This window comes from Symsagittifera roscoffensis, chromosome 3, assembly GCF_963678635.1.
Source record: "Symsagittifera roscoffensis chromosome 3, txSymRosc1.1, whole genome shotgun sequence".
In the NCBI taxonomy this organism is placed as follows: domain Eukaryota; kingdom Metazoa; phylum Xenacoelomorpha; order Acoela; family Convolutidae; genus Symsagittifera; species Symsagittifera roscoffensis.
This window is the reverse complement of record NC_087064.1, coordinates 41,605,602-41,630,152: the sequence shown is the minus strand read 5'-3', so window position 1 is coordinate 41,630,152 and position 24,551 is coordinate 41,605,602. Positions and strand designations below refer to the sequence as shown.

Here is a 24,551-nt window from a genome sequence, read left to right as displayed (position 1 = left end):
TTTTGAGTGTTGCGTGGAACCGATCGCGCCTGATGGAAAGGCGACTGCGTATGATGCGTTTCGCGAGAGGCGTGCTGATTCAGTGGTTGCAAGTCAACGGTTTGTCTGGGCTTTCCAGGTTTTTTGGCACATATCACCATCCTGTGACACCACCTTGTTGGTTCAACAACGGCAACTGGTTCAATTACTCCCAGACGGACATCTTCGTCGAGCGCTGTTTTCACTTGATCCTGCCAGTGTAGTGGAACTGGTATTGGTGTGGACGCACGATGGAGTCGCTTCCGGGTTGACGTGAAGGCGTAGGGGTAGACCAGACATGGTTGGAAGAAGTTGATGGGAGCACACGTTAAATGTACTACTACTATACCTGTCTTTCAGCCAGGTTTCTAGTTTATGCCGGTTCGCTGCAACTGGTGCAAATGGGATCTCAGAAGGGACCGGTGGCGGTGGTTTGCGCGTTAGTCATTGGCATGCACGGTCACTGGTCACTTGACATACCGAGGAGTGGGTTTCACCTACTGTAGGAAAGTTCTTAGATATAAGCCCAAGGGCAATGCATGCCTGTTTAGACAAGAACAGTCTTTTAGTGCCATTGGTCAGGTATATGATCTGACGAGTTTCGGCACTGCCGGCTGCTGATTTTCCACCAACTCGCGCGACAATTGCACCGGAGATCTTGATACCTTGGTTTGTGGCGGCCGACATCTGCATTGTCACAGGAATGATATCAGATTGCTGCAAGCCTAGGAGGCGGAGGATGTTCGTACCGGCAAGACAAGATTGACAACCAGTGTCTGCAAGAGCTTGCATCTCAGTGCTTGACTTTGTGATTCCTGTCCGAGAAACCGAGTGCTGCAGAATCGTCGGGATGCACCACTACTCTGACGTCGATTACCGGTTGAGGGTGTGATGACTTACGTTTCCAAGAATCGCACAACTCGTCGTAGATATGATGATCCAGAACAAGATGACTGATTTTACCTGATGTGCTGATGCTGTGGACGGCGTCGAGAACTCCCAGCATTCCAGAATTATCGACGGGTGCTGCGGTTTAGCGTTGAGTTGTTTGTCGACAGACTTCCGTGAGGTGATGATATTTTCCGCAGTTGCCGCACTGCTTACCATATGCCGGACATTTGTTGATTCGGTCCTGTCTGTTCTGACTGTGACCAGGTTGCCCGCAATAACCGCATGTGGCACCACTCCGTGGAGTGGTAACTCGAAGCTTGTCTTTTCGTTTGTAAGTTGATAACGCGGCCTGCACAGACGATCCTTTCAGCTGAAGGGCTGATCTCTTACCACTCTCCCTGGCCTCAATAAATTGCAGGGCCTCGTCAAGAGTAAGGTCTTGCTTTGCTTGACCGAGAATGTCTAGCCGTATTTCTTCGTCTTCTATGCCTCTGATGAGCGCATCTCGAACCATGTAGTCAGAGTAACTTACCACTGCGGGCGGGTTGCAACCACACTCAACCGTGAAAGCACACACGCTTGCTTGACCACGTGGACAGGCAGCGAAGGCGCGCACTGGTTCATCTCTGTCTTGTCTGATCTGACCGAGGTGAATTCTTGCCACAAGTATGTTCTCTGCGCGAACGGCAAGTGAATTGATAGAGTTTAAAACTACCTGTTCGGTGCTGCTATTGAGCGTACCATACGTGCGTGTGAGGTCCTTCCTGAGAGACTCTTCGCAGCACTCGAGTAGTTGATAGATGACGTCAGGGCCGGATAATCGTGTTGCGGATTTTTACTCCGACCACCGCTGATTGAAAAACTGCCAGTCCTCATTGGTTCCCCCGGAGTCGATAGTGGGCCGCTTCACCTTCTCTAGCTTCGATGTGGATGTTGTGCCTGCATCAGCTGGGTGGGCAGTTCGTGCGTGCAATTGGATGAGGTTGGAGAGTACATCTGAAGCGAGTGTGGCGTCCCATGTGGTTGGGCACTCGGGTGCTGGGCATTCAAGCACGTTCATTGTTGGATACTCCAATTAGGTAGATAACATAAATGACAACAGTCTTTGTTCCAATATTCAATTAAAACAATCGATTAAAACAATGTTATCTGAAATAGGAAACTATTATAAACACAATCAGAACATAGTCCAGTAAATATCGCATCAATTGCCATCGAGAATGACGACAGGCAAGCCAATAACAAACCATTTTTGTAAACGAATGGAAAAATTTATTTACTTTAAAAAACGCCTCGACAGTTTATGAAAAGATTGTTAGGCAATTCGGATATCTAGAAAGGCTTGAGTCAACTTTTTGCAGCCAATGAAGGCAGATGCGTGCATAAAATCATTATGGACCGGAGTACGCACAATCTTTTCTTTCCTCACTATTAATTCAAACTGTGCAAAATTACAGGATTAGATGAAGAAGTGATACTATAAACTATACTATTTAGGGTACGATGGCTTGTATTAACGGTGTTATTCATAGGCCTTAGAATGAAAAGGCTAGCAAACAACGGCTAAGCTAAAATAATTGAAACCTTTTTGCTTACAAATGGCAAAACTAAAAACAAACTGAAACTACTTTGTTGATTGCGAAGTCCTTAGGAATAAAACCATGAGGAGTGAAAAAGAAGTTCAAAGTCACGAGTCTTCAATTTATCTTAAATCGAAGCTTCTATGGCCAGCTGAAACTTGGCCAGATGCAACAGATGAAGTAAATTAATTATTTTTGCTTGCATAACTGCACAGCTCTCATTGTTCTGACTGCCTTTCAAAGTCAATAGATTAGTGTTCGCATGAAATTGATAATAAATTCTAAAAAATTGAAACAAAATCAAAACATTTTTTTTTGTGATTTTCTCGCAAACCATTTCCCACCCGCTGTATAAAGGAAAAAAGGTACAATTTGTATGTAGAAAAGAATTAAATAGATTGAATGGCTTGCCTCAATTCAATTTGGAACGAATTTTAACAATGATTAATCTTCCGCTTATGCGTTAATCGCAAACCATTCCCCACCCGCTGTGTAAAGAAAACAATGATACAATTTGTATGTAGAAAAGTAATTAATAAATTGAATGTCATGCCTCAATTCAATTTGAAACGAGTTTTAACAGTGGTTAAACCTCCGCTTATGCGTTAATAGCATTTAAAATATCGCGCGTTAATTGTCCCGAGTAGGCAATATGTCAACCCCCTATAACATTGCGAAATATGATCAAAAGTAGAACATCTATTTAAATTGGAGCTCAGGACAACAAGGACTTTCAGGTTACTAAAGAACCGTCGAAAATTCCTAGCTTAAATTCGAAATTCGTTCGGAGAAAAAGCCACCCCGAGCAGAATTATCCCGTCACTTTCTGCTTAAGTCAGAACAATGAAATCAAAAATTGCTGATGCGATCACCAAAATGAAGCAGCAAGGGTAGGCTGGGAAATGAGTTGGCTCTAATTGGAAAAAAGGTCATCTCTAAAAATGTCCATGCAAAACTTCTTGAATAATAGAACAGAAAGAAAACGGTAAAAGGCACTAGGAATTCATGAGCAATCTATGGCAGACGAGAAATATTGAAAAACGAAAAAGACGCAAACGATGGCGAAAGAGGAACAATGGAAGCTACTAACAAACCAATACTGCATGTAGCGTTAAAAAAGACTCTGACAATTCGTGAAAATGCCTATCAATCTCGCATCCATTGCCATCGAGATTGACGACAGGCAAGCCAATAACAAACACTTTTGGTAGCCGAATGGGAAAATTCCAATCACTTTAAAAAATGCCTCGACAAATATTTAAAAGATTGTTAGCAAATTGGAAATCAAGAAAGGCTTGAGTCAGACTTTGCAGCCAATGAAGGCAAAAGCCTGCATAAAATCAGCAGGGACAGGAGTACGCGCAATCCTTTTTTCTCACAATTATTTCAAACTGTGCAAAAATACAGGGTTAGATAAAGAAGTGATACTCTAAATTATACTATTTACGGTGCGATGGCTTGTATCAATGGTGTTAGTCAGAGGCCTTCGATTGAAAAGGCTCGTCTTAGATTGAAAAGGCTTTCTTAGCTAAAATAATTGAAACCTTTTTGCTTACAGTTAATGAAAAGATTGTTAGGCAATTCGGATATCTAGAAAGGCTTGAGTCAACTTTTTGCAGCCAATGAAGGCAGATGCGTGCATAAAATCATTATGGACCGGAGTACGCACAATCTTTTTTTTCCTCACTATTAATTCAAACTGTGCAAAATTACAGGATTAGATGAAGAAGTGATACTATAAACTATACTATTTAGGGTACGATGGCTTGTATTAACGGTGTTATTCATAGGCCTTAGAATGAAAAGGCTAGCAAACAACGGCTAAGCTAAAATAATTGAAACCTTTTTGCTTACAAATGGCAAAACTAAAAACAAATTGAAACTACTTTGTTGATTGCGAAGTCCTTAGGAATAAAACCATGAGGAGTGAAAAAGAAGTTCAAAGTCACGAGTCTTCAATTTATCTTAAATCGAAGCTTCTATGGCCAGCTGAAACTTGGCCAGATGCAACAGATGAAGTAAATTAATTATTTTTGCTTGCATAACTGCACAACTCTCATTGTTCTGACTGCCTTTCAAAGTCAATAGATTAGTGTTCGCATGAAATTGATAATAAATACTAAAAAATTGAAACAAAATCAAAACATTTTTTTTGTGATTTTCTCGCAAACCATTTCCCACCCGCTGTGTAAAGGAAAAAAGGTACAATTTGTATGTAGAAAAGAATTAAATAGATTGAATGGCTTGCCTCAATTCAATTTGGAACGAATTTTAACAATGATTAATCTTCCGCTGATGCGTTAATCGCAAACCATTCCCCACCCGCTGTGTAAAGAAAACAATGATACAATTTGTATGTAGAAAAGTAATTAATAGATTGAATGTCATGCCTCAATTCAATTTGAAACGAGTTTTAACAGTGGTTAAACCTCCGCTTATGCGTTAATAGCATTTAAAATATCGCGCGTTAATTGTCCCGAGTAGGCAATATTTCAACCCCCTATAATATTGCGAAATATGATCAAAAGTAGAACATCTATTTAAATTGGAGCTCAGGACAACAAGGACTTTCAGGTTACTAAAGAACCGTCGAAAATTCCTAGCTTAAATTCGAAATTTGTTCGGAGAAAAAGCCACCCCGAGCAGAATTATCCCGTCACTTTCTGCTTAAGTCAAAACAATAAAATCAAAAATTGCTGATGCGATCACCAAAATGAAGCAGCAAGGTTAGGCTGGGAAATGAGTTGGCTCTAATTGGAAAAAAGGTCATCTCTAAAAATGGCCATGCAAAACTTCTTGAATAATAGAACAGAAAGAAAACGGTAAAAGGCACTAGGAATTCCTGAGCAATCTATGGCAGACGAGAAATATTGAAAAACGAAAAAGACGCAAACGATGGCGAAAGAGGAACAATGGAAGCTACTAACAAACCAATACTGCATGTAGCGTTAAAGTAGACTCTGACAATTCGTGAAAATGCCTATCAATCTCGCATCCATTGCCATCGAGATTGACGACAGGCAAGCCAATAACAAACACTTTTGGTAGCCGAATGGGAAAATTCCAATCACATTAAAAAATGCCTCGACAGATATTTAAAAGATTGTTAGCAAATTGGAAATCAAGAAAGGCTTGAGTCAGACTTTGCAGCCAATGAAGGCAAAAGCCTGCATAAAATCAGCTGGGACAGGAGTACGCGCAATCCTTTTTTCTCACAATTATTTCAAACTGTGCAAAAATACAGGGTTAGATAAAGAAATGATACTCTAAACTATACTATTTACGGTGCGATGGCTTGTATCAATGGTGTTAGTCAGAGGCCTTCGATTGAAAAGGCTCGTCTTAGATTGAAAAGGCTCCCTTAGCTAAAATAATTGAAACCTTTTTGCTTACAAATGGCAAAGCTGAAAATAAATTGAAACTATTTTGTCAAAACCCTGAATGAATTCAAAACTGAAAGAACTCAGAAAATTTAGGAAACCATTACACACCCGCTGTGTGAAGCTCAAAATGATATATTTCGCATGTAGAAAAGTATTAAATAGATTAAAAAGCATGCCTCAATTTGAGCAGTTTTTAACAGTGATTAAATGCCGCCTTTCGCGTTAATAGCTTGAAACATATCGAGCGTTAATTTTCCCGATAAAACAATATTCAAACCTACATAACTTTGCGAAATATGATGACAGGTAAAACATCTCTTAAAAATCGAGCTCAGGACGACAATAACTTTAAAATAAAAAAAAACGTCAAAAATTTCTTGGTAAAAGTCGAAATTTCTCGGGAAAAAACCACCCCAGCAGAAAAAATCCGACATTGGAAATCAAGAAAGGCTTGAGTCAGATTTTGCAGCCAATGAAGGCAAATGCCTGTATCAAATCAGCAGGGACAGGAGTAGGCGCAACCCTTTTTTTCTCACAATTATTTCAGACTGTGCAAAAACAGGGTTAGATAAAGAAGTGATACTCTAAACTATACTATTTACGGTGCGATGGCTTGTATCAATGGTGTTATTTAAAGGCCTTAGACTGAAAAGGCTCGCCTTAGATTGAAAAGGCTCCCTAAGCTAAAATAATTGAAACCTTTTTGCTTACAAATGGCAAAGCTGAAAACAAATTGCTGAATCCCCGCTTTCGCGTTTGAAGCTTAAAATATATAGCGCGTTAATTTTCCCAATAAAACAATATTCAAACCCCCGTAACTTTGTGAAATATGATCAGAAGTAAAACATTTCGTAAAATTCGAGCTCAGGACAACCATAACTTTTCAAATTAGAAAAACGTCAAAAATAGCTGTGAAGTGATACTCTAATCTATGATATTTATAGTGCGATGGCTTGTAGCAATGGTCTTGTTCATATACCTTAGATTGGAAACGCTCGCAAAAAACGGCTAAGGTAAAATAAATGAAACGATTTTGCTTACAAATCGCAAAAACAAAAACAAATTGAAACCAGTTTATTTATTGCGAGATTCCTCGGAAAACACCATGAGGATTGAAAAAGCAGTTCAAAGTCACGAGTCTTCAATTAATGTTGAATCGAAGCTTCTATGGCCAGCCGAAACCTGGCCAGATGCAACAGATGAAATAAAATAATTAGGTTTCATATATTTTTTTAGAATTCTCAATGCTAACCGCAAAACTAAAAAACTTGATACAATACGATAACCAAGAAAATTGGTTAGAGCAACTGCAAGTTAACCAAAAAAATTGATTTAAATTTTTCACTTTTCATCTTTCCAAGAAAAACAAATCACGTTGAAGCTCTTTGCATTTCAAATATGTTTATCATTGGCAATTTGCTGGTAAAAAAATTCTAATTAGAGGAAAGTGGATCTATAGGTAATTGTTTAGCCGACTGGTAAGGTCCGTTTTTGAAACTAGAAATCATTCACCAAAATGAAGAAGGAAGGGTGGGTTGAGAAATGAAATAGCTAAAATTGAAAAAAAAGGTCAACTCTAAAGAAGGGTGGGCTAGAAAATGAATTAGCTAAAAATGAAAAAAAAATTTCCAAAAACTGTCCATGGAGAACTTATTGAATGATAGAACAGAAAAGAAACGATGAAAGACACTAAGAACTCCTGAGCAGTCTATGACAGACGAGAAAAAACCAGGAAGCAAACGATCGCGGAAGAGAAACAATGGAAGCTACTAAAAAATCATGGTTTTTATGTAGCAGTTAGAATTGAATCTGATAGTTACTGAAAATACCTATCATTATCGCATTCGTTGCCATCGAGATTGACGACAGGCAAGTCAATAACAAACCATTTTAATAGCCGAATGGAAAAATTCCACCTACTTTACAAAACTGCCTCGACAATAATTTAAAAAACCTTTGGGAAACGCGGAGATCTATGCAAGGCTCCAGTCAACTTTTTGCTGCCAATGAACGCAGATGCGCGCATAAAATCAGCACCGAAAAGAGTATTAAAATCAGCGCGATCTTTCTTTCGACAATTATTTTAAACTGTAAAATTACAGGGCTAGATGAAGGAAGTGATACTCTGATTTGTACTGATTTGTTGAGGCGATGGGTTGTTTTAATAGTGCTGTCTTTAGGTCTTAGGTTCAAAAGTCTCGCTAAAACTGGCAAAGCTAAAAACAAATTGAAATCTCGTTGTTTAATGCGAGGTCCCTAAGGAAACTATCATGAGGAAAAATAGCAGTGCGAAGTCACGACTTTTCAATTAATGTTCAATCGAAGCTTCTATGTTCAGCCTAAACTTGATTCAACAGATGAAGTAAAATAATTATGTTTCAATTTTCTTTTGCAATTCTCAATGATAACCGCAAAACTAAAAAACTTGATACAATATGATAACCAAGAAAATTGGTACGAGCAACTGCAAGTTATCCAAATAAATTTCCTTTAAATTTTCCACTTTTCATCTTGCCAAGAAAAACAAATCACGTTGAAGCTCTTTGCATTTCAAATATGTTTATCATTGGCAATTTGCTAGTAAAAATATTCTAAGTAGAGGAAAATGGATCTATAGGTAGATGTTTAACCGACTGGTAAGGTCCGTTTTTGAAACTAGAAATCATTCACCAAAATGAAGAAGGAAGGGTGGGTTGAGAAATGAAATAGCTAAAATTGAAAAAAAATGTCAACTCTAAAATCTGTCTATGCAAAACTTCTTGAATAATAGAACAGAAAGAAAACGGTAAAAGGCACTAGGAATTCCTGAGCAATCTATGGCAGACGAGAAATATTGAAAAACGAAAAAGACGCAAACGATGGCGAAAGAGGAACAATGGAAGCTACTAACAAACCATTACTGTATGTAGCGTTAAAATAGAATCTGATAGTTCGTGAAAATACCTATCAATCTCGCATCCATTGCCATCGAGATTGACGACAGGCACGCCAATAACAAACACTTTTGGTAGCCGAATGGGAAAATTCCACCCACTTTAAAAAATGCCTCGACAGATATTTAAAAGATTGCTAGCAATTTGGAAATCAAGAAAGGCTTGAGTCAGATTTTGCAGCCGATGAAGAAAAATGCCTGCATAAAATCAGCAGGGACAGGAGTAGGCGCAACCCTTTTTTTCTCACATTTATTTCATACTGTGCAAAATTACAGGATTAGATAAAGAAGTGATACTCTAAACTATACTATTTACGGTGCGATGGCTTGTATCAATGGTGTTAGTCAGAGGCCTTCGATTGAAAAGGCTCGTCTTAGATTGAAAAGGCTCGCTAAGCTAAATTAATTGAAACCTTTTTGCTTACGAATGGCAAAGCTGAAAACAAATTGAAAATATTTTGTTTAATGCGAGTTCCCTAGGAAAAACGCCATGAGGATTGAAAAAGAAGTTCAAAGTCACAAGTCTGCAATTAATCTTGAATCGAAGCTTCTATTGCCAGCCGTAACTTAGCCAGATGCAACAGATGATGTAAATTAATTAGTTTTGCAAAACTGATACACTTGATACAACTTAATAATTACCAAAACTGGATAGAGCAATTGCAAGATAACCAAAAATATTTGATTTAAATTTTTCACTTTTCATCTTTCGAAGAAAAATAGATCACGTTGAAGCTCTTTGCAATTCAAATACTATTTGTCATTGGCACTTTGCTGGTAAAAATAAACCATTTAGAGAAAAATGGATCTACAGGTAATTGTTGCACTGACTGGTAACGTCGGTTTTTGAAACTAGAAATCAGTCCCATTTTTTGTGGTCTTTTAACTTTTGCTATTCAAAAGTAGAGTTGCCCTAAATTAACCAAGGAGTTTGAAAAGGACTTGACAAGAAGTCTCAAGTCAAAAAATCAAAATTAAGCGTGAAAAATCTTTAGGACTCCTGCTTGGAAAAGAAAACTTCATCCTGAGAAAAAAAAGTCCAATTAATTCTAAATTTAACAACGTTAAAGGTCAAATCGAACTACATACAACACTGCTCGTGTCACGGCAAAAACCTTGAATGAATTCAAATCATGGAAGAATTCAAAACGCTTTTTTGATTTTTTTTGCAAACCATTACACACCCGCTGTGTGAAAAACAAAAATGATATATTTCGCAAGTAGAAAAGTATTAAATAGATAAAATAGCATACCTCAATTCAACTTAGAACAATTTTTAACAAAGATTAAATTACCCCTTTCGCGTTAACAGCATGGAATATATTGCGCGTTAATTGTTCCAAAAAAAACAATTTTTAAACCGCGCATAACTTCGCAAAATATGACCACGAGTGCAACATCTCTTAGAATTCGAGCTCAGGACAACAGTTACTTTAAATAAAGTAAAACGTCAAAAATTGCTAGGTAAAAGTCGAAACTTGTCGAGAAAAAAACCATCACCAGCAGAAGTATTCCGTCACTTTCTGCTTAAGTCCGAACAATCAAATCAAAAGTTGCTGAAGCCAAAATGAAGAAGGAAGGGTGGGCTGGGAAATGAAATAGCTAAAATTGAAAAAAAAGTCAACTCTAAAAACTGTTCATGCAAAACTTCTTGAATAAAAGAACAGAAAGAAAACGGTAGAAGGCACTAGGAATTCCTGAGCAATCTATGGCAGACGAGAAATATTGAAAAACGAAAAAGACGCAAACGATGGCGAAAGAGGAACAATGGAAGCTACTAACAAACCATTACTGTATGTAGCGTTAAAATAGACTCTGACAATTCGTGAAAATGCCTATCAATCTCGCATCCATTGCCATCGAGATTGACGACAGGCAAGCCAATAACAAACACTTTTGGTAGCCGAATGGGAAAATTCCACCCACTTTAAAAAATGCCTCGACAGATATTTAAAAGATTGCTAGCAATTTGGAAATCAAGAAAGGCTTGAGTCAGATTTTTCAGCCAATGAAGGCAAATGCCTGCATAAAATCAGCAGGGACAGGAGTAGGCGCAATCCTTTTTTTCTCACATTTATTTCAAACTGTGCAAAACTACAGGGTTAGATGAAGGAAGCGATACTCTGAATTATACTGTTTATGGTGCGATGGGTTGTTTCAATGGTGTTGTCTAAAGGTCTTAGGTTGAAAAGGCTCGCTAAAACTGGCAAAGCTAAAATTAAATTGGAACCATGTTGTTTAATGCAAGGTCCCTAAGAAAAATAGCATGAGGAAAAAAAGCAGTTCGAAGTCACGAGTCTTCAATTAATGTTCAATCGAAACTTTTATGTTCAGCCGAAACTTGGCTAGATGCAACAGATGAAGTAAAATAATTAGGTTTCAAAAATTCTATACAATTCTCAACGACAACCGCAAAACTAAAAAACTTGATACAATTTGATAATTGATTACAGCAATTGCAAGTTAACCAAAAAAGTTGGATAGAAAATTTTCACTTTTCGAATTTCGAAGAAAAAATGTCACGTTGAAGCTCCTTGCATTTCAAGTACTGTTTAATAATGGCACTTCTTTGTAAAATTATCCCATTTAGAGTAGACTGGATCTAAAGGTAATTTTTTAATCGACTGGTATCGTCCATTTATGAAATTAGAAATCATTCACGTTTTTCGTGACCTTTTGACTGATGCTATTCGAAGGTAGAGTTTGCCTTCATTTAACAAAAGAAATGAAGTAAACTTGAAAAGTCATCATAAGTCAAACAGCAAAAAATCAACTTTTAGCGTGAATAAACTTTAGGACTTCTTCCTGGAAAAAACACACGAAGTCATTATGATCATAGATTCACTCTTCAGGCAGGGAGATGATTTTAGTTGCATTTCCCAGATGTAAATTCAGATTGCAAGTAAACAGATAGGACACAAAAAAAATGTGTGTTAAATGTTCCGTCATCAAATTTCTTTGAGCTAATAAGCGCTTTAACGTGTCATGCTTATCGTACAGAAACAAAGCATAGTAACTTGAAAAACCTGAGGTAAGCATCCTACAAGATTCTGTCAGGAAAGCGTGAGCACATGATTGAGTCGAAGGCAGATCGAGTTCACGGTACGGAAGGAGAGACTCTCTATTGGCATAAATTTGCTTCTCCATTTGAAATTTAGTATCGAGCACATGGTGCATTCACTTACCTTAAACTTGACACCCATTGACTTCTGAAAAACAACGATTTAAAAAAAAGATGGTTTCAGTACAAAACTAAGTTTACAATCAAATAAAGAAGCCAGAAAGGATTAATGCCTCCAAAATAGTACAAAAATAATAAAATGTTCGTTTCTTTGGTAAAATTGACAATCCTCAGACTTATTTTACCGATTAGCTTGTAAAAAATAGAATTTTTTTTCTGCTTTTGAACCCATTCTGCTTATTGACTGGCCACCCTGTCTTTCAAACTTTGCTAAAAGACCTAAATTTCCTTTTTTTTTTGCTAAAAACTGTCTAATAGAACAAGAAAGAAGATGCTTGTTTTATAGGAGAAGCTTGTTTTATCTCGATTTGTATATTCATTCATGGTGTGTGTTTTGAATTGTTCAACGAGTTTTTCCTGCAAACTTCTCGGCAAACAATATAAAAAAATTCATCAGCTTCTCAATTGAAATCATTAATGATGATTGTTTTCTCAGCGACTCTTAAATCATGCTTGTGGTCAAAACAAAATTAAGCTTTTCTTGGGTTTACAAAATTTCGTTTTGCATTAGAAAATCCCTGATACCGCACATCATTAAAGACACGTAACAATTTTGTCTTACCATATATGGTCCATTATTTAAAACCCATGTTTAAGGCAGAGGTTACGTCACGAAATGCAATCAATTCTCGTTCACTGAGACGATTACCAACCGATACGGATTGCGACGGGCATGTGAACATATTTTGTCAACAGCGTCTCCTCCAGCTCAACGAAGAGTCATGTTTTTTACCAATTAATTTCAAGTTTTTTTGCACTGCTTGTGAAACTTAAGCATTTAATCTCTTATGCTTTCTGATTATCGTAGGTATTGTTTCATTTTCAGAGTGCAATGAGTCGCGAACGAGATAGATACCGCGGAAATGGTGTGCCTCCCAATATTGCCGAAATGTATTCTCTTAAAGTGGATAATTTGACGTATCGCACATCTGTTGATGAATTGAAAAGAACTTTCTCAAAATATGGGCGTGTTGGAGATATATACATTCCTCGTGACCCGATCAAACATGAGAGCAGAGGATTCGCCTTTGTAAGGTATGTTCAAAGCATTTTAAAGCATAACTAGAAGAATTCGAGTCCCATAGCAATTTTGAGAAACATTGAAATTGAACGTCTTTTACTTAACTAAAGCCCTTGACTTAAATTATCACTTATGGACTGGATTGGACTTGAATTACCGTCTATATATAGAGTTCGATATATAGGGTTGCGATTTTGGCCTCCAATTTTGAATGCCCGAATCATTTTAGTTCAAAATAATTTACAAAACTTGAACTTGCCAACCCTGTAGTTGGGTGCTGTCAAGAGTACTCTGAGGAGTTACAAATCTTGCCTCCAAATTTGACTGTTCAAATCCTTGTAGTTTTCGAGATATGACGTTTTTTGCGATTTTTTTTCCAAAATTTTTACAAAACTGCTCATTGTTGTAGTTTTCGAGATATGACGTTTTTTGAGATTTTTTCAAAAACTTTCAGAAAACTTCAGTTATTTTTTTAAAATCTGCAATTCCCAACCCTGTTAGTTAGGTGCTGTCAGACTACTCTCAAATCTTTATCTACGGGACTAACAGTTCCCTCATTTACGTTGTAAATGTAAATCCAATATATTGATAATAATAAAAAACTTATCAGAAGACGATGTAACCCAGAAATGATACGCAGACGACGGAAACGCAGTCGGTAAATTCAGCAATCTACGAACCGTCCTCGATAAAATTGTATCACTGGGTAAATTTTTCGTCTACCACGTGAAAGCATCCAAATTGTCAAGGATGAAAAACTCGGTTAGCTCAGAAAATCTTCGCAAATACAGGAATCGTTATAAAGGCAGGAGCCCGAGTGCTTGGTTCAGTTATAGAAACAGAATCTGAATGTAAAAATTCCTCGAATTTCAACAGAATGAGCAAATGAAAATTTTGAAAAAACTAACGAAAATCGCTAAAACCTCCCCTCAAAACGTTTATGCCTGCTATTCTAAAGGATTTCAAGAAAAGCTTTCATTTCTTGCCAGTACAACGCCTAACACTATAAATACTATTACAGCAGTAACACAGCCAGAAAAAATAAGTACGAAAATCAAAAAATTGAAAACTGTTAGAGCAAATCGAAAAGAATAACAAATCTCATTAACTCCTTAAATGAAACAGATAAATACGCAATCGACCTGGCCTCTGAAAAGGGGGCGTTATACAGTGCCGAAGTTAGAGAGTGCCGAAAAAGGCGGGAAATATTGGAACGCAATTTAAGAGGCTAGCTTTTGGCGGGAAAATTAATAATGACACTTGAAACTTGTTCAGACTCAATTTTGGCGCCAAAATCGATGAGCAAACAAAACTTTCTTTTCTTTTTTGAGCAAACAAAACTCAATTTTCATTTTCGGCACTCTTTAACAAATTTTCATTTTCGGCACTCTTTAACAAATCGCTTGGGTGATAGAATGCTACTAAGTTCTTTAATTCCTGAATCACAGACCCTTAGACACAACTAGCACTCGTATCGGATTCAAGTGAGCGGAGCGAACGTATGGTCCTTGCCAAATATTAGCGGGCCATGCCTCGCTGAAAACACTAATTACACCCACCTCGGCACTCAATTTTCATTTTCGGCACTCTTTAACAAATTTTCATTTTCGGCACTCTTTAACAAATTTTTCTTTTCGGCACTCTCTTACTTCGGCACTGTCTTACCCAACCTCTGAAAAGGGAGCCTCTAAATGGCTAAATGCTTTACCACTGAGCTGATACAACTTCAACCTGAATAAATCAGAATTCAGAGATATTTACTTAAGATACGGATGGGAAACAACCAAAAACCCACTCACATGTGCATGTGGTGCTAATTTAAACTTGACACATGCGCTTCACTGTGCAAAGGGTGGTTACACACACATAAGACACAATGAAATTAGAGACACATTCGCCAACCTCATGAACGAGGTTTTCCACGACGTCGAGATTGAGGCGAAACTTCAGCCGCTGCAAGGCGAAAGCTTTGTCAACAATTCAACTACAACTGAAGATGAGGCACGACTTGACATTAAGGCAAACGGACTCTGGGGTTCACGATTCAACCGCGCTTTCTTTGATGTGAAAATTTTCAACCCCATGCCAAAACATCGCGAAAACTGCATAAGGATGCATACAAATACCACGAAACGCTGAAAAACTCCAAATATCAGCAAAGAATTTTAAACGTAGAGCAGAGTAGCTTCTGCCCGCTAATTTTTGGATGCGCTGCTCCAACGGCCACGCGGACGAAGCAGCGATTAGTCGAAAAACTAAGTGAAAAAAGACAAGAAAGCCATCCAGAATCTATAAACTACATAAGAACTAAAATAAGCTTCGCGCTCCTGAGGAGCTCTATAAGGGGGTGCAGATCGCTACGCAAAGTTTAATTTATCGACAATTCCATAAGCGCTATTGTAGAGGAAGGACGGCTAAGATAAATTAACATTACTACGATGCATTTAATGCTGATTTATGACTTCATTGCTAATATATATGCATTTTTATATCGATGGTATGGCCCTATCCAGCTTGTGCACTTACCGTAACTAAACGGAAGGGCCCCTTTTGTAATTTAGTTTTTTTTTATAGCTGGCCAGTATTGCTGCAAGGGAGGTGCCCCTTGTTAAACCATCTTTTTGCACATACAAACAAACCATAGCATTCATGATCTTCCTTCAGTACTTATTGGCGTTTTCATAAAGTTTCAGCTTCCAAATGATGTTAAGGAAAGTTGAAAAATGAAACACGGTTGAAAGTAAATTTTTGAAAAGCGCTTGTTTTAAAGAGTATAATTTGAAAAGCGGTCGTTACGGACTAAGTTTGCCTAAATTTTTGAAAATCAACGTTTTACAGATGAAAAAATAGTGATTTGATATTCTTGTAATGTTTAAATTTCGGCTTGAAGTCCCGTCGGCTTGTTGTCCTAGACCCATTTACGATTACTTTTTAAATCCCATTTTCCTTGATTTAGATACTACGACAAACGTGATGCACGAGACGCAATCGATTATCTGGATGGTGCAAATTTTGATGGCAGACCTTTGAGAGTAGCCATGGCTAGGTATGATCGCCCAGATAATCCAAGACACGAAGCTCGTCGAAGGTACGGTGGTTCATCCAGAAGACACGATGATCGTGACAGACGAAGGTATGTAAAGCTTTAGTGAGGTAGTTTTGAGCATTTTAATCGGGTGCCGAGTGGACGGACCCTATTAACCAGAGAAGTTTTAATACAACTTTTTACCAGACTCGATAATCAAATTTGATTGACAGATGTAATAACGGTGGGTATTCAAGCCGACGGTATTTCCAACCGAATCGTAAAATTAGGGACTTCAAGCCGAAAGTTTTAGTCAAGTCATGAAATATTAATTTGAAAACGTTTTTTGAAGAATTATACTCAATAGCATGATCTTTATTTACATGATATTTAGGCCTCTAAATGATGTTAAGGAAAGTTGAAAAATGAAACAGGGTAAGGCAATTTTCTTTATAATTTATGCATTTCAAAAACCGGTCGATATTATGAACGGATGCCAATCTTAAGTGATTTATTGTCATGAATAACGCTTATTCTTGTCTAAACATGACTTAAATTTTTTAAAGCGACGTTTTACAGATAAAAAAAATAGTGATTCGAGGTGTATGTTTAGTTTCAATATCGGCCTGAAGCAGGGGTGTTCGAAAATTAATGGAGAAAAAATTAATTGCAATTAATGGGATGCAATTAATTGACGGCGGTTTTTTCTAAACCCATTAATTGATGGTAGAGCAACATTTAATTAGCAATAATAACACGTATTAATAACATTTATTATAACAGTATTGTAGGCCTAATATAGCCTGGAAATTCTTTGAGTGAGTTAATGATATCGACTTTTGCCGGCAAGCTTGGAATGTCTGTTATTCCTCTACAACAGCCGAAAGACACTGAAGTTTGTTATAAATCATCCTCAAAATGCAGAACATTAAATTGTTTTCTTGAAAAGAATGTTTTATTGAGGAAGCCCATTAATAGCAATAATTGATTGCTAGAAAGTCCCCATTACAATTAATTGATTGCCTTGGAAAAAACAAAAAATTAATTGCAATTAATTTTTGAACATCCCTGGCCTGAAGTTCCTTCGTCTTGAAGTCCCGTCGACATGTCCTAGACTCGTTAATCGATAAGATACTGCCAACATTTTGGCATTATCTATACTAGAAGACAAAATTAAGTACACATTCTGAAATGCCTGTTTTTGTTGTGCATCGTAATGAATTTTTTCTTGAATAATCAGAATAAAACAGTCGTTCCTGCGAGAAAATTGACATAATATGGTTGCCGGACTTCAAGCCGTATCGAAAAATTAGGGACTTCAAGCCGAATCGAAAAATTAAGTACTTCAAGCCGAAAATTTTCTCATTAAGTGATGAAATAGGATTCAATTGAAAACCTTTTAAAAGAATTTCCTACTTTTATGATCTTTTTAAAGTTATTATTGGCTTTTTCTTAAAATTTAAGCCTCCAAATGATGTTTAGGAAAGTTGAAATATAAAACACGGATAAAGGCAATTTTCTTGTTTATAATTTATGCATTTCAAAAACTCTGAAATTATTGACGGATGCCAATCCTAAGTGATTCATTTTCATGAATAACGATTTTTATGGACTAAACTTGCCTACATTTTTGTAAAGCAACGTTTTACAGATGAAAAAATTGAAGTTTGAGGTGCTTGTAATGTTTAAATTTCGGCCTGAAGTCCCTTCGGCTTGTTGTCCTAGACCCACATAATGTGTGAAAAACTGGTAACGTAACAGTATTTAGACAACCGCGCTTTGCTAGTCGTCAGCAAGCAGACAAATGTATTAACTAATGAGAATTGAGACAAGGTAGAAATTAATAAATGATAATAATTTCGAAAGTTTGCTTTCTCATCTCGATTCTGATTGGTTAATACAGTATTTAGCTGCATATTCTTGAAGTTCTCAAGAAAAGCTTTGATTCACCAGGACAACGCCTTATACTATGGAAAACTAAGAAACGTGAGAAGAACAACTAATACTTTCCGATGAGTAAGTAAAGACACATTAACCCCAGTTCCGTGACATCTTCCTTACCCCTTAAAACGGGCTGCCATCCGACCAGGAAAGCTATCTAGAATAGGCTAAGTACTGTAATCTCAAGATCCTGTTACAGCAATAATACTATACTTTATACTCTCTATACTTTATACCGATGGTTAATTCAAAACCTTTTCCCCCGTTACAGCAATAATACAGCTAGAAATTTTTTTCGAAAAAAGAAATTGGAAGCTCATCGAACAAACCGAGAGAAAACAAAAACCTCATGAACTCCTTAATTGAAACTGATTAATACGCAATCGAACTGGCCTCTAACTGGCTCAATGTTTTACAACTAAGAAGATACAACTTCCACCTGAATAAATCCATATTCAGATGGTAATTACTTGATACGGATGGGAACCGACCAAAACCCCACTCTGAAATTAGAGACACATTCGCCAACCTCAGCAACGAGGTTTGCCATGACGTCAAGATTGAGCCGAAACTTCAGTCGTTGCAAGGCGAAAGCTCAGTAAACAATTCAACTACAACTGAAGATGAAGCACGATTTGACATTAAACCAAACGGACTCTGGAGTTCACGTTTTAGCCGCGCTTTCTTCGTTTTAGCCGCGCTTTGATGTAAAAATTTTCAACCACCATGCCAAACCCTTGCGAAAACTGCGTAAAGACGCATACAAAATCACGAAACGCTGAAGAACTCCAAATATCAGCAAAGATTTTTAACGTAGAGCCAAGTAGCTTCTGCCCGCTGATTTTCGGATGCACCGGTGGCACTGCTCCCCAACAGCCACGCGGACGATGCAGCGATTAGCAGAAAAACAGGGTGAAAAAAGAAAGCTACCCAGAGTCGATGAACTACATAACTAAATTAAGCTTCGCGCTCCTCACAAGCTTTATACTATGTATAAGGGGGTGCAGATTGCTGCGCAAAGTTTAGTTAATTGACTACTCTATAAGCGTTATTGTAGATGAAGAACGGCTAAGATAAATTAACATTACGACGATGCATTTAATGCTGATTTATGACTTGATGATGATTATTGATAAAATGATTATTTGCTGACCTTTTTTATAACGCTGGTATGGCCCTATCCAGCTTGTGCACTGACCTTTTTCTGTATTATTTCAAATTTAATACGTCCGACAAATTGAAAGCCGTAACTGAAACGGCGGTTTCTTAGTGGAAACTGGCTTTGTTCAGGCCCGGATTACTTTGAAGTTTTGGAAACTAAATGTTGATAATGTAGGGTAACTCTCTGGTCATTTGCTCTTGGTCAATAATAAAAATTAACTTAATTGCAAAGGAAATGCTGTCTAGTATGGACATTGAAAAACGGTACTTAATAGAGTAAAATCCTGAATATACTCTTTATTTTGTCCATTAGTGTTTTGTTTTTGCTTCTAATATACTGTTTCAAGGTTTTTTACGACAGAAATTAATATTTCAGAATGAATGTTTACCCAAGCGAAGCTTGTGTGATAGGGTTGAAAAAGTCGTTAATATTAGTGTGATGATATGAACTCTTTTTCACCCTAAGTCTCAAATATTAGTGTTCTGTTTGAAATTTCTACGATAGCAGAATAGAATGTACATAAGATGAATAAACAGCTATTGAGTGAGGTGCAGGCAATGGTATGGATATAAACACTATTATATTACAAATAGCACCTAAGCTTCAAGGTATCATTGATGCGTAGAGATAGGGAAGGAGACTCGCAACAAATGATGGTGCGAACCTGGGCAGGGTCAGATGTTTTGAACTTTTTCGTATACTAAAACAAATGCTTCCGCTCTGTAAATTGAGGCATGACTGGTACTGCTGATGCGTTCCTAATTGGGTTGCGTCACTTGAAAATTATATAGACTAATAATTGGCATGCGTCACTTACGAAATTATGTAGATTCAAAGTTTTCTTTGTTTTTCCCAGGAGCGTTATCGGTCATTTTTTTGCTTATGTAAGCAAAGTGCAAAACCTGTAGTGTTTTTAGTTAATATTTTTTGCTTTTCAGAAACCGATCCATTCAACTAACTTAAAGTTGAAGTACCTTTTCACGTAGCTGAAATCTAAAAATTAAAACATGAAAGGTTTCAATATATCGTCCATGTTGGCGTGGTATTAGAGCAGAAGGGCTCAACGTGCCGAAAAGTGGCAAATATAGAATTACGAGCTAATTGATATAAAAGTCGAGCTTTGAACAAATTTATCGGACAACGTCAATTGAAATAATTACGACCTTCAAGCTGAAACTTGTTACCCTTGTGATAAGCAAGGGTATTGCAATCGATTACTTTTGCAATCCCCTAAATAACTCCTGGACGCATCCATCCTTTAGGTCATTCTGTTGCAACAGATGTTTTGAACATGTTAGCATTTTAAATATACGGCCTATTTGAAATGTTTTAAGGTTGGTTGTAATTTTACCAACTCGCTATGTAATAACTTCATTTTTGTTTCCTTTCTCAGGATTCTGCATTTTTAATATCAAGTTAGTGACCCTATTTCATTGCCTGTTAAGTTTCCCGAGGTAAATTTCGCCCTATTGTATTTTTTTTGGGTTTCTATAGATCTACTTTTTTTTTACTTTCGATGGTTTTTCTCGATTAATTATTCCGATTTTCGACCAATTTTGAGTATGTGGCTTTTTTATGTTCGTTTCTTTTGAGAAATTGCATTTCAGATTGCTGCTTAATGAAAATTGTTTTAAAGTTAAGGGATTTAAGTTAAGGATTCAATTTAGATCAGAGTTTTAAGACGTCTGATGAATTTGTTAAAAGGTGGAGTCGTCAATAGCAAAGAAATCCAAAATTTGCGTTGAATTAAAAACCTCGAAGTACATATTCTCTTGATCTCTGTTAAACATTTGGCTTCAACTCTCAGTAAACTTTGACCAATAGGCATGTGTGGGTTAAAATCTGAATTACCAATGTTGTCAATTCAGTGGATGTCCCGTTGAAAAAGTAGAACCGCTTATTCGAATATAGTCTTGAATATAGTTGCATGTAAAGGTTGGTCTGAATGCTGGTCAGAGCATAATTTTTGCCATACTTATTATTCTGATTTTCATCTTTATTTTAGATCTAGATCACGAAGTAGAAGTCGCGAAAGAAGAAGAAGAAGTCGCTCTCGATCAAGTTCAAATGATAGCAAGTCCAAGTCGAAATCGAAATCCAGGTCACGCTCGAGATCTGGAGGCTCTTGAAAGATGTAAGGATCAGATTTTCTATTACAAGTCTCGGAGTAACTGATGCTGAGTAGCAGACCAGAAATTAAGCTGCTGATAGGTGATAATGTTGCGGGTTGAAGCTGAGTAGGAGAAGTATGGTGCGGGCGGCCAAGCTGAATAGGCGAAACTGATGCTGCTTGAAGCAGTAGGTGCTGCTGGATAAGCAGATTAAGTCTTCAGTGATATTGCTGTTGATAGTTGCCTGCGAAAGGCGATTAAATTAATTGGAGGAGAGCTGCTTCCAGTGCGCCAAGATTGTAAGCGAGAATCAATTTAAATAAGGATAAGGTAGCCAACGTGAAATATCCAGTCTTGTTTTAGCGATGGAAGAGTGACATTTGTTTTTTCACAGCAATTTTTTTAACCCCACTTGAGCAGAAATGGGTGAACGAAATAAGCAGTTTCGACTGTAATTTAGCTTTTTGACCGTAACTTCGATAATACTTGTTACCAGACCAATTTTACCAGACAAGATAAGCTGTTTAACCTAACCGAATTTACATACAGTCGATTTTAAACGCTAATAACAAACGGAGAATTGGCAGGCAGCGACCGCTCTGCCCTGCGGCGCTTACATTTGGCTCGAGATTTTTGAGGGTGTGTGACTCAGTATTTGAGCTAATCTAAAGGAAACTTTTTGCTTAAATTTTATCTTGTGAAATTTTAATTTCAGTTAGTCTGGTAAATGGTCTTTTTCAGTATTCTGGTAAGGCTGCTATTTAAAGGGTAGTTGTAAAGCTAGCGATGGATTGACTTCGAGGTATCGAACGCTTGTTCCCACAATTAGTGACAACGAATTCTAAATTCAGAGATTGGGTTGTTTTAGGTGCAAGGCAATAAAACGTGACGCGGACACGGCATGCTGATTGGAGACAGGCAAATTTTATTTGCGTACTGGATTCTAAAAATTTTGGACTAGTTGCTTTTGTTAATGATAATTTACGTTTTACATTTAACATAATTGATTATAACGCTGTTCCCATATAAAGCTAACTTGTTTCTAATATTCCAAAAAATTTCAGATAAGTCTTGTGATTCACTTGCTCAAAAATGGCACCTAAAGCAGCGGACTCAGCGAACAAGAAGGGCAAAACTCACGTCAGCATCGTTATCATTGGCCACGTAGACAGTGGCAAGTCTACAACAACTGGTCATTTGATCTACAAATGCGGTGGAATTGACGAGAGAACGATCCAGAAATTCGAAAAGGATGCTCAGGACACTGGCAAGGGGTCTTTCAAGTATGCATGGGTTATGGACAAACTCAAGGCAGAACGGGAGAGAGGAATCACTATTGATATCGCACTGTGGCAATTCGAAACCGACAAATATGACGTCACGGTTATTGATGCTCCTGGACATAGGGATTTTATCAAGAACATGATCACTGGTACATCACAAGCTGATTGCGCAGTATTGATTGTGGCGTCAGGTGTTGGTGAATTCGAGGCCGGAATTTCTAAGAATGGACAGACACGTGAGCACGCTCTGTTGGCATTCACTCTTGGAGTTAAGCAGCTTATCATCGCCTGTAACAAAATGGACAGCACAGAGCCACCTTTCAGCGAAGCGAGGTTTAAAGAAATTCAGAAAGAAGTGTCCACCTACATCAAGAAGATAGGTTATGTCCCTGACTCAGTTCCTTTCGTTCCCATCTCAGGATGGCACGGAGATAACATGATTGAGCCGTCTAGTAACATGTCTTGGTACAAAGGATGGACTTGCAAAAGAAAAAACGAGAAGAAAGAGGAGGTAACCACAACTGGCAAAACGTTGAGGGAGGCTTTGGATAACATTATGCCACCAGCGAGACCCACAGAAAAGCCACTACGACTACCCCTCCAGGATGTATACAAGATAGGTGGTATTGGAACAGTGCCCGTCGGACGTGTAGAGACAGGAGTATTAAAGCCAGCGATGATTGTGACTTTCTCACCCGCTGCGTTGAGTACTGAAGTGAAGTCAGTTGAAATGCACCACGAGCAACTTACCGAAGCTGTGCCGGGAGATAACGTGGGATTCAACGTGAAGAACGTATCAGTTAAAGAAGTGAAGAGAGGAATGGTTGTAGGCGACAGCAAGAATGATCCTCCTAAAGAAGCAAAAGAATTTTACGCCCAAGTCATCGTCATGAACCATCCAGGAGAGATCCATGCTGGATACTCCCCAGTTTTGGATTGCCACACAGCACACATAGCTTGCAAGTTCAAGGAGCTCGCGGAAAAGATTGATAGACGATCTGCTAAGAAACTGGAAGACAACCCCAAAATGATTAAAAGCGGAGATGCAGCCATGGTTTGGATGGTTCCATCGAAGCCTATGTGTGTTGAAAAATTCTCAGACTACGCTCCCCTGGGAAGATTTGCGGTTCGTGATATGAAACAAACGGTGGCAGTTGGCGTTATCAAAGATGTGAGGAAAACTGAGGCGACAGGAAAGGCTACCAAGAGCGCACAGAAAGCCGCCAAGGGAAAATGATCTGTTCTGCTTGAAAGAACTCAATTATTTGTGTTTCAAGATATGTACAGGTGCTTTTAAACAATCCTGAAATTGAAGTTTGGGTGCAAACTTTTTATTGATCTCAATGAAATGAGTGAACTTAAGGATTGATTTTAAATTAAAGGTTTTTTTGGATTGCCGTATTATCTCGGAGAGCCCTAAGTAAAGGGCTTTCTGTAACTTACTAATTTAAGTTCTTTATTTTCAATCTTGAACAAATAAAAAAAAAATCAGCGTTGAAAAGCACTCCTAGGGTGATTGTCGAACTTAAAGTTCCGTCAGGATCAAGAGTTTTAAGATGAATAACAAATGAAGACGAATAACAAATGAAGACACCCTCGAATGAAAAAACCAATTAAAAGGCAATTGAATAAACCACGGTGTTCTTATCCGAGAAAATACGGTAATAAAATCAAAACTTGACAAATGTCAAAAGCAAAAATAAGAGGAAAATGTTGGTTCATTTGAAACTCGGAACTAAGTAAAACAGTAGAAACAGAATAACAACATATTTTAACAGCAGAATATGCAGCAGAGCTGAATGCAGTAAATTACCACAGTTGCGGCGGAAATTGTTCGTGAAATTATAGCAAGGTACGTGAAAAAAAACAAAGGAAGGCAAACATAACTTATTCAGTATTATTTATACGCTGGAATATAGACTTTTTTCCGGGTTAACCTTGTTTCACAGAGTTATTGAATCAC

At 37.6% G+C, this 24,551-nt stretch overlaps 3 protein-coding genes across 4 annotated transcripts in view; 2 read left to right on the top strand and 1 right to left on the bottom strand.

Annotated features, from left to right (window-relative positions):
- Window positions 1-24,551, bottom strand: part of LOC134841621 (nuclear protein MDM1-like) — a 130,977-nt gene that overhangs the window by 48,138 nt on the left and 58,288 nt on the right. Inside the window, exon 2 of the mRNA XM_063857648.1 lies at window positions 11,990-12,015. Within this exon, the coding sequence (XP_063713718.1) occupies window positions 11,990-12,007 (18 nt within the window). The 5' untranslated portion in view covers window positions 12,008-12,015. The remainder of the gene's footprint in view (window positions 1-11,989; window positions 12,016-24,551) is intronic.
- LOC134842381 (serine/arginine-rich splicing factor 2-like) lies at window positions 12,841-22,308 on the top strand. Of its 2 annotated transcripts, none has more exons than XR_010162499.1 (4): window positions 12,841-13,080; window positions 16,023-16,199; window positions 21,200-21,604; window positions 22,174-22,308. XR_010162499.1 is itself a non-coding variant. In XM_063858689.1 (4 exons), the coding sequence occupies exons 1-3, from the start codon at window positions 12,878-12,880 to the stop codon at window positions 21,321-21,323; spliced, it is 504 nt and encodes a 167-aa protein (XP_063714759.1). In that variant the 5' UTR covers window positions 12,841-12,877; the 3' UTR covers window positions 21,324-21,328; window positions 22,174-22,308. The 2 variants fall into 2 exon arrangements, 1 of the variants encoding a protein (XP_063714759.1); XM_063858689.1 differs by having other exon boundaries at window positions 21,200-21,328.
- On the top strand, window positions 22,339-24,054 carry LOC134842380 (elongation factor 1-alpha-like). Its single transcript, XM_063858688.1, has one exon. The coding sequence runs from the start codon at window positions 22,398-22,400 to the stop codon at window positions 23,823-23,825; it is 1,428 nt and encodes a 475-aa protein (XP_063714758.1). The 5' UTR covers window positions 22,339-22,397; the 3' UTR covers window positions 23,826-24,054.